The sequence below is a fragment of the Pogoniulus pusillus genome, chromosome 39, assembly GCF_015220805.1.
Source record: "Pogoniulus pusillus isolate bPogPus1 chromosome 39, bPogPus1.pri, whole genome shotgun sequence".
NCBI lineage: Eukaryota > Metazoa > Chordata > Aves > Piciformes > Lybiidae > Pogoniulus > Pogoniulus pusillus.
This window is the reverse complement of record NC_087302.1, coordinates 4,997,839-5,010,184: the sequence shown is the minus strand read 5'-3', so window position 1 is coordinate 5,010,184 and position 12,346 is coordinate 4,997,839. Positions and strand designations below refer to the sequence as shown.

General features: G+C 55.0%; 1 protein-coding gene and 1 long non-coding RNA gene across 2 annotated transcripts; both read right to left on the bottom strand.

Annotated features, from left to right (window-relative positions):
* Positions 1-2,931: 2,931 nt before the first annotated feature.
* On the bottom strand, positions 2,932-6,599 carry LOC135191534 (complement component receptor 1-like protein). The gene is made up of 5 exons (XM_064173894.1): positions 6,547-6,599; positions 5,385-5,573; positions 4,591-4,770; positions 3,824-4,023; positions 2,932-3,584 (listed from the first exon to the last, which is right to left on the bottom strand). The coding sequence occupies exons 2-5, from the start codon at positions 5,470-5,472 to the stop codon at positions 3,423-3,425; spliced, it is 630 nt and encodes a 209-aa protein (XP_064029964.1). The 5' UTR covers positions 5,473-5,573; positions 6,547-6,599; the 3' UTR covers positions 2,932-3,422.
* A 73-nt stretch (positions 6,600-6,672) lies between these two features.
* LOC135191537 (uncharacterized) lies at positions 6,673-12,158 on the bottom strand. Its single transcript, XR_010308839.1, has 4 exons — positions 12,040-12,158; positions 8,593-8,772; positions 7,506-7,685; positions 6,673-6,729 (listed from the first exon to the last, which is right to left on the bottom strand). It is a non-coding gene; the product is annotated as an uncharacterized LOC135191537 (long non-coding RNA).
* Between the last annotated feature and the right edge of the window lie 188 nt (positions 12,159-12,346).

Genomic DNA, 12,346 nt, shown 5'->3' with positions numbered 1-12,346 from the left:
CCCAGGTTTGAGGGTGATAGCTTCACCTCCCAGCATCTGAGCAGCAAGATGGGAAGCTGGTTCTCCCCCTGCATCCCATGCCCATGTACTCACCACAGGCCACAGGCATGCCCAGGAGCCCCATCAAGGCCAGGGGCAGCATAAAGTGACCAGATCCCCATAGCCTGGCAGATGCCCTGCAGCTCAGGCTGCTGGGATGCTTCTCCTGCCCTGGCTCTCCAGACTTCATTGCTGCAGTTTCTGTGCTCCTCTGTCAAGCATCACAGGCTCCAAGGGACTGTTGCTGAAGCTGGGAGGAGATGCAGCACAGCAGCCTCAGCCAAGCCTCTGGAGCAGTGAGAACCTTTCCAGAACACACAGGGAGCTAAACCCTCTGGCAGGGAGATGGAGAGCAGCCATGGGTGGAGGACAATTGTCATGCACAGGCTTGGGTGAATCCTTCTGGCTCCTCCTGCCTCACCATAAGGGCTGGGGGAATAACTCCTTTTATTTGACATGAGGCTGGCAGTGAGCATTGACTAACCCAGTTTTACCCAACCCAGCCCAACCCAGCCTCTACTGGAGCAGGGTAGGAAAAACTTCTGCTTCACTGTTTCCTGGCAGGTAACACAACACAGATCTCCATGAGCAGAGTGAAAGAGAGAGAGACAATGAGAAAGAGAAGAGAGAGAGAGAGAGAAGGAGAAGAGAGAGAGAGAGAGAGAAGGAGAAGAGAGAGAGAGAGAGAGAAGGAGAAGAGAGAGAGAGAGAGAGAGAGAAGGAGAAGAGAGAGAGAGAAGAAGAGGAGGGAATGAGAAGGAGAAGAGGCAATGAGAAGGAGAAGAGGGAATGAGAAGGAGAAGAGAGAGAGAGAAGGAGAAGAGAGAGAGAGAAGGAGAAGAGGGAATGAGAAGGAGAAGAGAGAGATGGAGAAGAGAGAGATGGAGAAGAGAGAGATGGAGAAGAGAGAGATGGAGAAGAGAGAGAGAGAGAGAAGGAGAAGAGAGAGAGAGATAGAGAAGGAGAAGAAAGAGAGAGAGAAAAAGAGAAGAAAGAGAAAGAAAACAAAGAAAGCAAAGAAACCCCAAAGCCTTTTTCCTTTTGGTTTGTTGATTCTTTTCTTCTCCCTTGCCTGAGTCATCTTGTAATTAGCAGCGGGTGTGAGGGGATGCATCTGTGTGCTGACTAACCCTCTGAAATATCCTCTGACATCAGGCAGCACAACTCAGAGCTGTTCTTGGACGCAGGCAGGATGTAACACCCAGGTCTTAGTCGTGCTGATGGGTTTCCAGCCTTGCACAGGGAGATAAGGAACCTTCTGTGCCCCAGGTGTGCTCAGCAGGGAGAGGAACAACGAGCACAGAATCATAGAACAGTTTAGGTTGGAAGTGACCTCAAAGCTCAGCCAGTTCCAACCCCTGCCATAGGCAGGGACACCTCCCACTAGAACAGGTTGCTCAGGGCCTCATCCAACCTGGCCTTGAACATCTCCAGGGAGGTTGTGGAGCACAGAATCACCCAATGTGATCAAAGATCACATTGGGTGATTCTGTGCTCCACAACCTCCCTGGGCAACCTGTGCCAGTGTCTCACCACCCTCAACCTGTGCCAGTGTCTCACCACCCTCACTGCAAAGAACCCTTTCCTAACATCCAGTTTCAATCTCCCCTCTGCTACTTCAAACCCATTCCTCCTCCTCCTCTCATTACAAGCCCTTGTCAATAGTCCCTCCCCAGCCCTCCTGTAGTCCCCCCCTAAAGATCCTACAAGGCCACTCCAAGGTTTCCTCCAAGCTTTCTCTTCTCCAGGCTGCAGAGCCCCAACTCTCTCAGCCTGTCCTCAGAGCAGAGCTGCTGCAGCCCTCTGAGCATCTTGGTGGCCCTGAGCAGCCTGATCTAGTTGGAGATCACAGAAGGATAGAATCAGTCAGTGTTAGAAGGGACCACAAGAATCATCTAGTTCCAACCCCCCCTGCCATGGGCAGATGTCCCTGCTGACTGCAGTGGGGTTGGACAAGATGACCTTTGAGGGTCCCTTCCAGCCTGATAGCATCTGTGAGGGAGGTGTCACACCAGGAGGGTTCACCCCAGCCAATCCCTGTGGCACAAGAGCTGGAGTGGGTCTGAAAGTGTCTCTCATTGCAGGGCTGTGGTGATGCACAGGATGCATTATCCCAGCTGCTCTCTGTGTGGAGGTGACAGACACCTTCTCTTCCCTGGGTGTTGGGCTCCAGGCTCTAGCAACTTATAAAGCAACTCATTTAAAGCAAAATTTCTTCACTGCAAGAGTGGTCAGAGATTGGAGCAGACTGCCCAGGGAGGTGGTGGAGGCACTGTCCCTGGAGGGGTTCAAGAGACCTGTGGCCATGGCACCTGGGGACATGGTTTAGTGTCCAGGGTGGTTGGACTGGATGACCTTAGAGGCCTTTTCCAACTGAAACAGTTCTGTGATTCTAATAACTCAGAAAACCAATGAGGTACTACTGCAGGTCACTTGTGCAGGAGCTGAGTGCTCCACCAAGACTTGGCACTGGCCATGTCCACTGCAGCTCCTCAAGCACCAACCCAGCTCCTGCAGAACAACCATTGGACCCATCTAGACATCTGCCAGCATGACTGGTGACCAAACTCCCATGGTTTCAACTCCATCATCATCATCATCATGCAGGGAAGGAGCAATCACAGAGCACCATGGGCCATGAACCATCATTTATTGAGGAAGGAGAACCAAGTTTGCTATCTGAACCTCTACTCTTAACCTCTCAACATCTATTCTTAGCATTTGCTTCCCAGAAATAGGGATGGGGAAGATGACACCAAGACAGACATGTGCCAGGTGCTGGGCCAGGGACCTGTTGCCTCTTTTAACTCCAGAGCTGAGCCTTTAGCCAGCAGTGTCCTGCATGTCACTGCTCTTAGCTGGGTGGAAATCACAGGCTGCATTCACAGGAAATCCTGAAGCTCAACATTTATTTCACTGCTGATTTCAGTGTGGCAGCAACGAGAGGCTGAGGTTGGTCCAAGCAGAGGGTGCAGCACAGGCACACCTCACCAGCCAGAAGGCTACAGCAGAGAGAGCCACCAGGCATTCACCTCAGCTAGAGCTTTACCCCTGGGGACTTCAGTCCCCCTGCCCTTGGCTCAGCAGAGTTTGCACAGTGACTCAGTGAAGCTCAGATGAGTCTCCTGCTGTGCTTCCCCATAGCAAAAGCAGCACAAGAGGTTTGTTAAGCAGCGAGTCAGGGGTGGGTAGAAGAGCAGCAACCTCCCTGTGCTTTAGCATCCAGCGTGACAAAAGCCATCTGCCACACTTGGGTTGTCATTGCTCTGGCTGCAGGCATGCAAGCAGAAAGCACCAAGCCACCAAGAGGCTCTGTGTGCACAGAGTGACTACACCAAGTGTGGTTTTGGAGGACAGGGGATGGCTCCAGCGTGTGGCAGGACTCACTTGGCCAAGCTTTCCAGCTCTGCCTTCAGTTTTTGTATCTCCAGAAAGAGTTTCTGCACCTCCAGCAGAGTTTTCACCTCAGCTGCAGGCACACCACATTCAAAGAGTGTTTTCATGGCTCTGAGCTCTTCACACACATCAGCAGCCTCTTCTTCCTTCTGTTAAAAAGGGAGAACACAAGAAGCAAAGCCCAGAGAAAAGCCTTTGAGGTCACTCTGCAGCAGATGGAGAAGCAACCACTCCTTAGCTCCAAGCCTGGCCCAGCCCATCTGCTGTGCTCTGCCCCAGTGCAGGCTGCATCCCATACTGGTACCAGTAAAGCTTTCAACGAGTTCAAGCTGCTGCTTTTGGTATTTGAAGCCAGGCAGCACCTACCCAGTCAGAGCAGGGTACGTACACACTGGGGCAACGGTGTCCAGCTGCCATCAGGCAAGCAGGTGGCTGTCCAGGAGTCTTCCAAAGCCACATCTCCATCAGCTGAGAGGTGGTACCCAGGAAGGCACTCGAGAGTGACAGTTGCATTTGTTGGGTACCAGCTTCTGTCACCCAAAGAGTTTTCCACCTTCCCGTTGGCCACTTGTGGTTGTGGACACAGAACTGAAAGGGAAACCCACAGCAGGAGCAGCTCAGTGAGAGGGACACAGAAGCATTTGGGTTGGAAAAGCATTTTAGGAGCATTAAATCCAACCATTCTCTTAACTCTGCCAAGGCTGGGGCTAAACCATGCCCGGCAGCATCACATCTCTGCCTCTTGGAAACACCTCCAGGGATTCAACCAGCTCCCTGGGGAGCCTGTTCAGGGAAGAAGTTCCTTCTAATGTCCAACCTAAACCTCCCCTGGGGCAACTTGAGGTTGTTCCCTCTCATTCTACCACTTGTTACCAGGAAAAAAAGACCAATCCCCAGTCTCCTTGTCTCCTTTCAGAGGGCTGTAGAGAGCCAGAAGGTCTCCCCTGAGACCCACCCCAGAGCCTCCTCTGCAGGGGACTGTTGAGAAGAATTCAGCTCCTGCCTGGTAAGCATCAGCTTTGAGGAGCTTCTGTCTTCTGCACAGAGGAGAAGGTGCTGGGGGAGCCCCAAAGACAGACACAGGCACACAGTGCTGCACCCCAACCTCTCCACACTGGCACAGGGGCCACTGCTCATCCCCTAGCTGATACCCACCTCGCTGGCAGGTGGGCAGAGGAGGGTGCCAGGAGCTGTCACTCATGCACTGGCTCTCAGCAGCACCATGCAGGGTGTAGCCTTCATCACAGGAGAACCTCACGGTGGCCTTGTAGGGAAAGGTGAACATCCGTGAAAGGATCCTGCCCCTCTCCACCGCCGGCCTGGGGCACCGAACCACTGCGGGAACAGAGCAGAGCTGGCAGCGCTGGGGGATGGCAGCGCTGGGTGGGGAGAGGTGGAATGCAGAGCTAGGGGGGATGGCAGCGCTGGGTGGGGAGAGGTGGAATGCAGAGCTAGGGGGGATGGCAGCGCTGGGGGGGGGAGAGGTGGAATGCAGAGCTAGGGGGGATGGCAGCGCTGAGTGGGGAGAGGTGGAATGCAGAGCTAGGGGGGATGGTAGCGCTGGGGGGGGTATGGCAGGGCTAGGGAGGTGATGGGATGGCAGAGCTAGAGGGGATGGCAGAGCTAGGTGAGGGGGGGATGGCAGCTGCCCTGCCCCGGGGACCGCAGGCAGCCAGGGCAGGTAGGGCAGAGCTGCTCTCCTGATGCTCTCTCACCACTTCCATGCTCCAGGGCAAGAGCTGCCTGCAGCAGCCCCCAGGGGCACCCTGCCAGCCCCTGGTGCTGTTGAGCAGCTCATGGTGCTGAGAGCTTCACACAGCAGCTGCAGGAGCTGCGAGGTCAGGGTTTGGAGCTCGTGGAGCAGAGCAGGTAGTGAGGCTGGGGCTTGGCCCCTCCATCATGCCCAGCTCCTGGCTTCAGTCTGATGCCATGCAGGAGGCACAACTCACCCTTGCACTGTGGGGCAGGTCCACTCCATGCCAGGTTGACCCCATCACGGGAGGTGCAGTAGATGGAGTCGTCCCCAATGAGGGCCATCCCCTCTGTACACCTGTACTTGACTTCTGAGCCGTAGGGGAACTTCTCCTCTCTGGGGCTGGAGTGCTGCCCATTGCTGATCTGTGGAGGGGGACCACAAACTGGGAGAGAACAGAGGAAGTTAAAGCCAAGACTGTCCTCATTTGGCCATGGAGACAGGAGTGCAGGGAAGAAACAGGAGATATGTTCATATTTGGGCTTACTCTCCTCAAGTCCTCCTTGCCAGCTTTGACCCCTGGCTCCAGCACTGCTCCAGGCTGACCATCCCAACCAGTCAGCATGGCCCCAGTGCCACACCATGTGTCCCCAGTGCCCTTCCCTTATCCCCTCTTCCTCTCCAAGAGAAATGACTCTGCTGCTGGACAGGCTCATAAACCCTTGAAGGGTCCTGGAGGAGAACAGCTGCAAGCCCCATGGCTGCCCCCCTTCACTCCATCCCAGTTCTAACAGGAGATAAGGACACTAAAGGTGTATAGTGTGCTGATCTGGGCCCCATCTCCCAACAACAGCTTCTCCAGGGAGCAATGCTCAGGTGACATCAATTTCTCCCTGCTGGTCCTGCTGCTCCCCAGCACTCACCATGCTCTCCCCAGCTCACACTCACCCTGGTCACAGCAGGGCACAGAAGGTCTCCAGGTCCCATCAGACCAACATCCACTCTGCTCTCCCCAGCTCACACACAGGTCACAGCAGGGCACAGAAGGTCTCTCCAGGTCCCATCAGACCAACATCCACTCTGCTCTCCCCAGCTCACACTCACCCTGGTCACAGCAGGGCACAGAAGGTCTCTCCAGGTCCCATCAGACCAACATCCACTCTGCTCTCCCCAGCTCACACTCACACAGGTCACAGCAGGGCACAGAAGGTCTCTCCAGGTCCCATCAGACCAGCACCCACTCTGCTCTCCCCAGCTCACACTCACACAGGTCACAGCAGGGCACAGAAGGTCTCTCCAGGTCCCATCAGACCAGCACCCACCATGCTCTCCCCAGCTCACACTCACCCTGGTCACAGAAGGTTTCTCCAGGTCCCATCAGACCAACATCCACTCTGCTCTCCCCAAATCCCACTCACCCTGGTCACAGTAGGGCACAGGAGGTCTCCAGGTTCCATCAGACCAGCACTGGCTCCTCTGGCTGCCCCTCAGCAGGTAGCCTCTGTCACATCGAAACTCCACCTCCTGCCTGAAGGTGTAGTTTTGTCTTCCAGGTGTGAGCAACCTCCCGTGGGGCAGAACAGGGCTGGGACAGTGCACCTCTGAGGAAACAGCAGCAGCAGAAAGAGCTTCAGGTCAGGAGGGGGGAGCAGGAGATGTTTCCACAGTGGAGGACTCTTGTGGGCTGAGCCAGAGAACCTCTTAATGCCCACAGACATCTCCAAGCAGAGCTGGCACCTTCAGGGATGGCAGTGGGGTGCCAGAACCCATTTCCCTTAGAACACAAAATGGTCCAGGCCCTGGGATGTGATTGGATGTTAGGAAGAAATTTCCTTGCTGCAAGAGCGGTCAGGGATTGGCACAGGCTGCCCAGGGAGGAACCATAGAATCAATCGAGCAGGTTAGAGGAGAGGCCTCCAAGCCCAACCTAGCACCCAGCCCTGCCCAACCAACCACACCATGGCACTAAGTGCCCCAGCCAGGCTTGGCTGCAACACCTCCAGCCACAGCCACTCCACCACCTCCCTGGGCAGCCCATTCCAGTGCCAATCACTCTCTCTGACAACAACTTCCTAACAACATCCAGCCTGAACCTGCCCTGGCACAGCTCCAGGCTGTGTCCCCTTCTTCTGTTGCTGGCTGCCTGGCAGCAGAGCCCAACCCCACCTGGCTACAGCCTCCCTGCAGGCAGCTGCAGGCAGCAATGAGCTCTGCCCTGAGCCTCCTCTGCTGCAGGCTGCATCCCCCCAGCTCCCTCAGCCTCTCCTCACAGGGCTCTGCTCCAGACCCCTCCCCAGCCTTGCTGCCCTTCTCCAAACACCTTCCACAGCAGTGAGTTGAGGCTTCCTTGGCCAAGTGGAGGCAGTGTTGGACTTACCTTGGCAAAGCTTGGGGACTGGGGACCAGGTGAAGTTTGCAAGGCAAGTGGTTGTTGGAGTGACTCCAGGGAGCAAAGTGTACCCAGCTATGCAGGAGTAGGTCACAGTTGTCCCAACCAGAAACTCACTCTGGGGGGCTCGGTCTGCATTGCTGACAGCAGGAGGGTAGAGACAGCGACCTGGTGCCAGAGCAGGGGACAACAACGTAGACATTCATTGCTGGGAGGACCTGCTGGGGATGAAGCTGAGCCCTGCCTTTAGGGGAGCCCAGGCTGCCCCCTGGGCAAGGGTAAAACAGCAGGGCAAGGGGCAGCAGTGACCCTGAGCATCGCTCTGGGGTATGGCAGAGAGGTTTGGGTTGGAAGGGACCCTTAAAGGTCATCTCATGCTGGACAGGGACATCTTTTCATGAGGGCTTGTAGTGATAGGATGGAAGGAGAATGGATTTGAGCTGGAAGAGGGAAGATTTAGAGTGGAGATTAGGACAACATTCCTTGCAGTGGGGGTGGGGAGGCACTGGTGCAGGTTGCCCAGCAGATGCCACCCACCTTGGAGGCATTCAAGGCCAGGTTGAATGAGGTCCTGAGCAACCTGGGCTAGTGGGAGGTGTCCCTGCCCATGTGTGGCAGGGGGGTTGGAACTGGATGAGCTTTAAAATCCTTTCCAAGCCAACCCATTCCATGACTCTATGATCTTCAAGCAGAGCAGGGTGCTCAGAGCCCTGTTTAACACCACCTGGAACGGCTCCAGGGAGGGGACATCTCCCACCTCCCTGGGCAACCTGCAGCTTATGGTGAGGATGAAGTGAAATGGAAAGGAAAAGAATGGGGACAAATTGCCCAGGTGATGAGAATCCAACAGCAGTTTTGACTCTCAGGTGGTTTGGAATCTCCTTGGTGCAGTGAGGTAGGACAATTCTATGAGGACAACCCTGCCACAGTACCCAGGGGCAATGGAGGAGCAGAGGGGAGCCCATCAGACACTGCAGCACAGTTGGGTTCCCAGCCTCCAGGCCCTGTCCTGCCAGCACTCCTGAAACACAAGACCATGGGAGGCAAGGGAAAAAGAAGAGAGATGTGTACCCACCTAGGGTGCAGGTGGGCACCCTTGGATGCCACCTGCCACTGCTCAGGCACCGCACAGTGGTGAAGCCACCCAAGGGGATGTAGCCTTCATCACACTCCAGAGTGGCTGAGTTGCCAAAGGGGTTGTTCAGTGCAGGTTTCAGCTGCCCATGTGGGATATCTGGGATGGGACACTCAGCCTCTGTGGAGCATCAGAAAACAGAATCATAGAATCAATCAGGTTGGAAGAGACCTCCAAGATCATCCAGTCCAACCTAGCACTCAGCCCTATCCAGTCAACCAGACCATGGCACTAAGTGCCTCATCCAGGCTTTTCTTGAACACCCCCAGGGACAGTGCCTCCACCACCTCCCTGGGCAGCCCATTCCAATGCCAATCACTCTCTCTGTGAAGAACTTCTTCCTAACATCCAGCCTATACCTACCCTGGCACAACTTGAGACTGTGTCCCCTTGTTCTATTGCTGGTTGCCTGGGAGAAGAGGCCACCCCCCACCTGGCTACAATGCCCCTTCAGGTAGTTGTAGATAATAATAAGATCACCCCTGAGGTTGAGGCTTTTTGTTGCCAACCACAGCTGTGGTGACCAACTGGCCCTGAACCTCTGCCTGGTAGTGAGGGAGGGTGAAATGGTTTAACAGCTGCAGCAGCTGAGGCTGAGAGATCAGGGCTGAGTGTGGCTGAGCAGCTATCACCTGTAGAGCTCCAACAGTGTTGTGTTTCCCCTGCACAGAGCCAAATGCTCCTTCAGGGCAGGTTTAGGTTGGACATTAGGAGAAACTTCTCACCTGAAAGGGTTTCTCAAACCCTGGTACAGGCTTCCCAAGGAGGTGGTGGAAACCACATCCCTGGAGGTGCTGGAAAGATACAGAGGTGTGGTGCTGAGGGCTGTGGCTTAGCACCAGACTTGGTTGAGGTAGAGGTTGGTTGAACTCCATGATCATAGAATCAGTCAAGGTTGGAAGGGAGCACAAGGAGCAGCCAGTTCCAACCTCCCTGCCATGGGCAGGGACACCCTACCCTAGAGCAGGCTGCACACAGCCTCCTCCAGCCTGGCCTCAAACACCTCCAGCAATGAGGCTTCCACCTCCTCCCTGGGCAACCCATTCCAGGCTCTCACCACCCTCATGATGAACAACTTCTTCCCAGCACCCAGTCTGAATCTCCCCATTTCCAGCTTTGCTCCATTCCCCCCAGTCCTGTCACTCCCTGACAGCCTCAAAAGTCCCTCCCCAGCTTTCTTGTAGCCCCCTTCAGATACTGAAAGGCCACAAGAAGGTCACCTGGGAGCCTTCTCCTCTCCAGACTGCACAGCCCCAACTCTCTCAGTCTCTCCTCATAACAGAGCAGCTCCAGCCCTCTGCTCATCCATCATCTTGGAGGCCTTCTGCATCCAAAAGGCTCCTGTGACTCCTCCCTTTCCTAACAGCTCTTGCTCTGGCAGGTTCCAACACAACTCACTCAGGGATGGATGGCTCCAGGGTGCTGGCAGCCCCTCTCCATCTCCACAACAAACAAGAGCCTCTCCAATAACTCATTAACCTCTCTCACACACACAGCACTGATGGCCCAGCACAAAACTTGGTTTCCAGCTACTGTATCTCCCAGGAGAAAGATTTTGGGGCTGGTCACAAAACTTCAATGAAAGAAGAAACAAATGAAGCAGTTTGGACTGGGACTTCATGTTCTTACAGCAGGTCACCCAGACACAGCCTGTCCATGCTGCCATCCTGCCTGGCTCACATAAGGGTTGGACTTGATGATCTGTGAGGTCTCTTCCAACCCTGATGATGCTGTGATACATCCTGGTACAGCAGCATCCTGGGCACCTACGGAGCCAGCACTGGAATGGGCTGCCTGGGAGGTGCTGGAGTCACCATCCCTGGAGGGTGTTAAACACCTGGAGTGGTTTAAAAGGAGGCTGGATGAGGCACTGTGTGCCAGGGGTTAATTAGAAGGTGATAGGTTGGACTCGATGACCTTGAAGGTCTTTGCTAACCTGGTTAATTCTGAGTGATACAGCTCCCTGAAAGGAGGCTGCAGTGAGGTGGGGGCTGGCCTCTTCTCCCTACTATCAGGTGATAGCAGGAGAGGAAATGACCTGAAACTGTGCCAGAGGAGGGTTAGGGTTTGAGATTGGGAACAATGTCTTTGCTGCCAGAGTGGTCAGGGATTGGAAGAGGCTGCCCAGGGAGGTGGTGGAGTGCCCATGCCTGGAGAAACCTGTGGCCATGGCACTTGGGAAGATGGTTTAGTGGCCATGGTGGAGGGGTGGGTTGATGTTGGACTGGATGATCTTGGAGAGCTTTTCTAACCAAACCAATTCTCTGATTCTATGCCTGCACCATGCCAGAGCAGCACTGCTGCTGCTGCCTTTGATACCTGTACCCATGGAAAGAACATCTCCATACCCACCCCTGTCTTCCCCAGGCTGCACCTTAGGTATTGGCATCCACGTTTGGATTTGGAAAAGGGCCTGGGAAGCACCATGAAAGGATAAAAACAACCCAAAGGGGTAAGGGTGGTGCTGGCAGCTGGGGGGGGGGCAGCAGCTGCCTCTGCAGGGAGGTGCTGTGGTGCTGGAGAAGTGACCCCCAGATGCCTGCTTTTAAAGGAACTGCCAGCTTTTGGGCAGATAAACTGAGATGTGGTCCTCTTCCCAGGGACATGCATTAGTCAGCAAACCCCCACTTCTGTTCTGAGGTCAGCCTGTGGTGTGCAGGACATTGCACCAGTTCCCTTCAGCAAGTTTCCAAGCTGCCTCGGGGCTTCAGCATCCACCTTGGCCCCAGCCTGAAGCCACTCAAATGGGTGACCATGGCCCTTGTAATTAAATGGGGAGAAGTCTTACTTGTCTGACTCTTCCCCTTCTTACCACCATCCTCAGTCCATAAAAGCATCTCCTGAGCCTAGGAAGGACTTCTCAGCTAGCTCATGAAGCAAAGGGTGATAGATTCCCTGCACCACCAGCTCTGAACTCCAGAGAAGGAGTTCTGCAGACAGCAGACCTGGCCCTGGGCTGTCACAGGGACAAGCTCCTGGCTTCTGAGCCAGCTGCACCTCACACTGCTCCCAAAGGGAACCCATGGCCCAACATGAGGCTTCTGAAAAGCCTTGGGAATTTTGGGTGGCTCTCTGCAAGTATTTAGAAGTGCAGCTGAAGAAGAGGAGCAGGCAATTAGGAGCAGCCACTGAGCCCAGATGGCTCTTACAAGAACATCAGGCACAGAAAGAGGTTACAGGATCCCAGAATCCCTGCATGGTGGGGGTTGGAAGGGAGCTCTGGAGATCATCCAGCCCAACCTCCCTGCTAAAGCAGGGCACTCACAGCAGGCTAGCAGCAACTTCAGCTAGAGGAAGGTCTCCTGATGCACTTCACTAGCTCCACTGATCCCTAAAAGCAGAGCTGAGCCATGGAAGCAAAGGAAACAGCAGAGGAGTGACACTCACCCAGACTCCTGCCCAGCTGCAGCAGCACCACCACCACTGCCAGGACCTGCCCTGGCCAGAGGAGAGACACCAACATGGTGCAGGGACCTAGAGGAAGGAGAGAGCTTCTCCCTGCCCTGAGCCTGTCAGAGAAAGGGAAGCAGCTGGGGGAAGCTAGGGACAGACCAGACAAGCCACCCCCAGCCCTTCTGACCTGCCCTCCCTGAGCTCTCCAGCTAGGAGGTGCCATGGGAGGGAAGTCTGCTCTGCCTCCTTCCTGGGTAGGGACAGGGGGAGGAAAGCTCTTTTCCAGCTGGAAGGTCTCTGC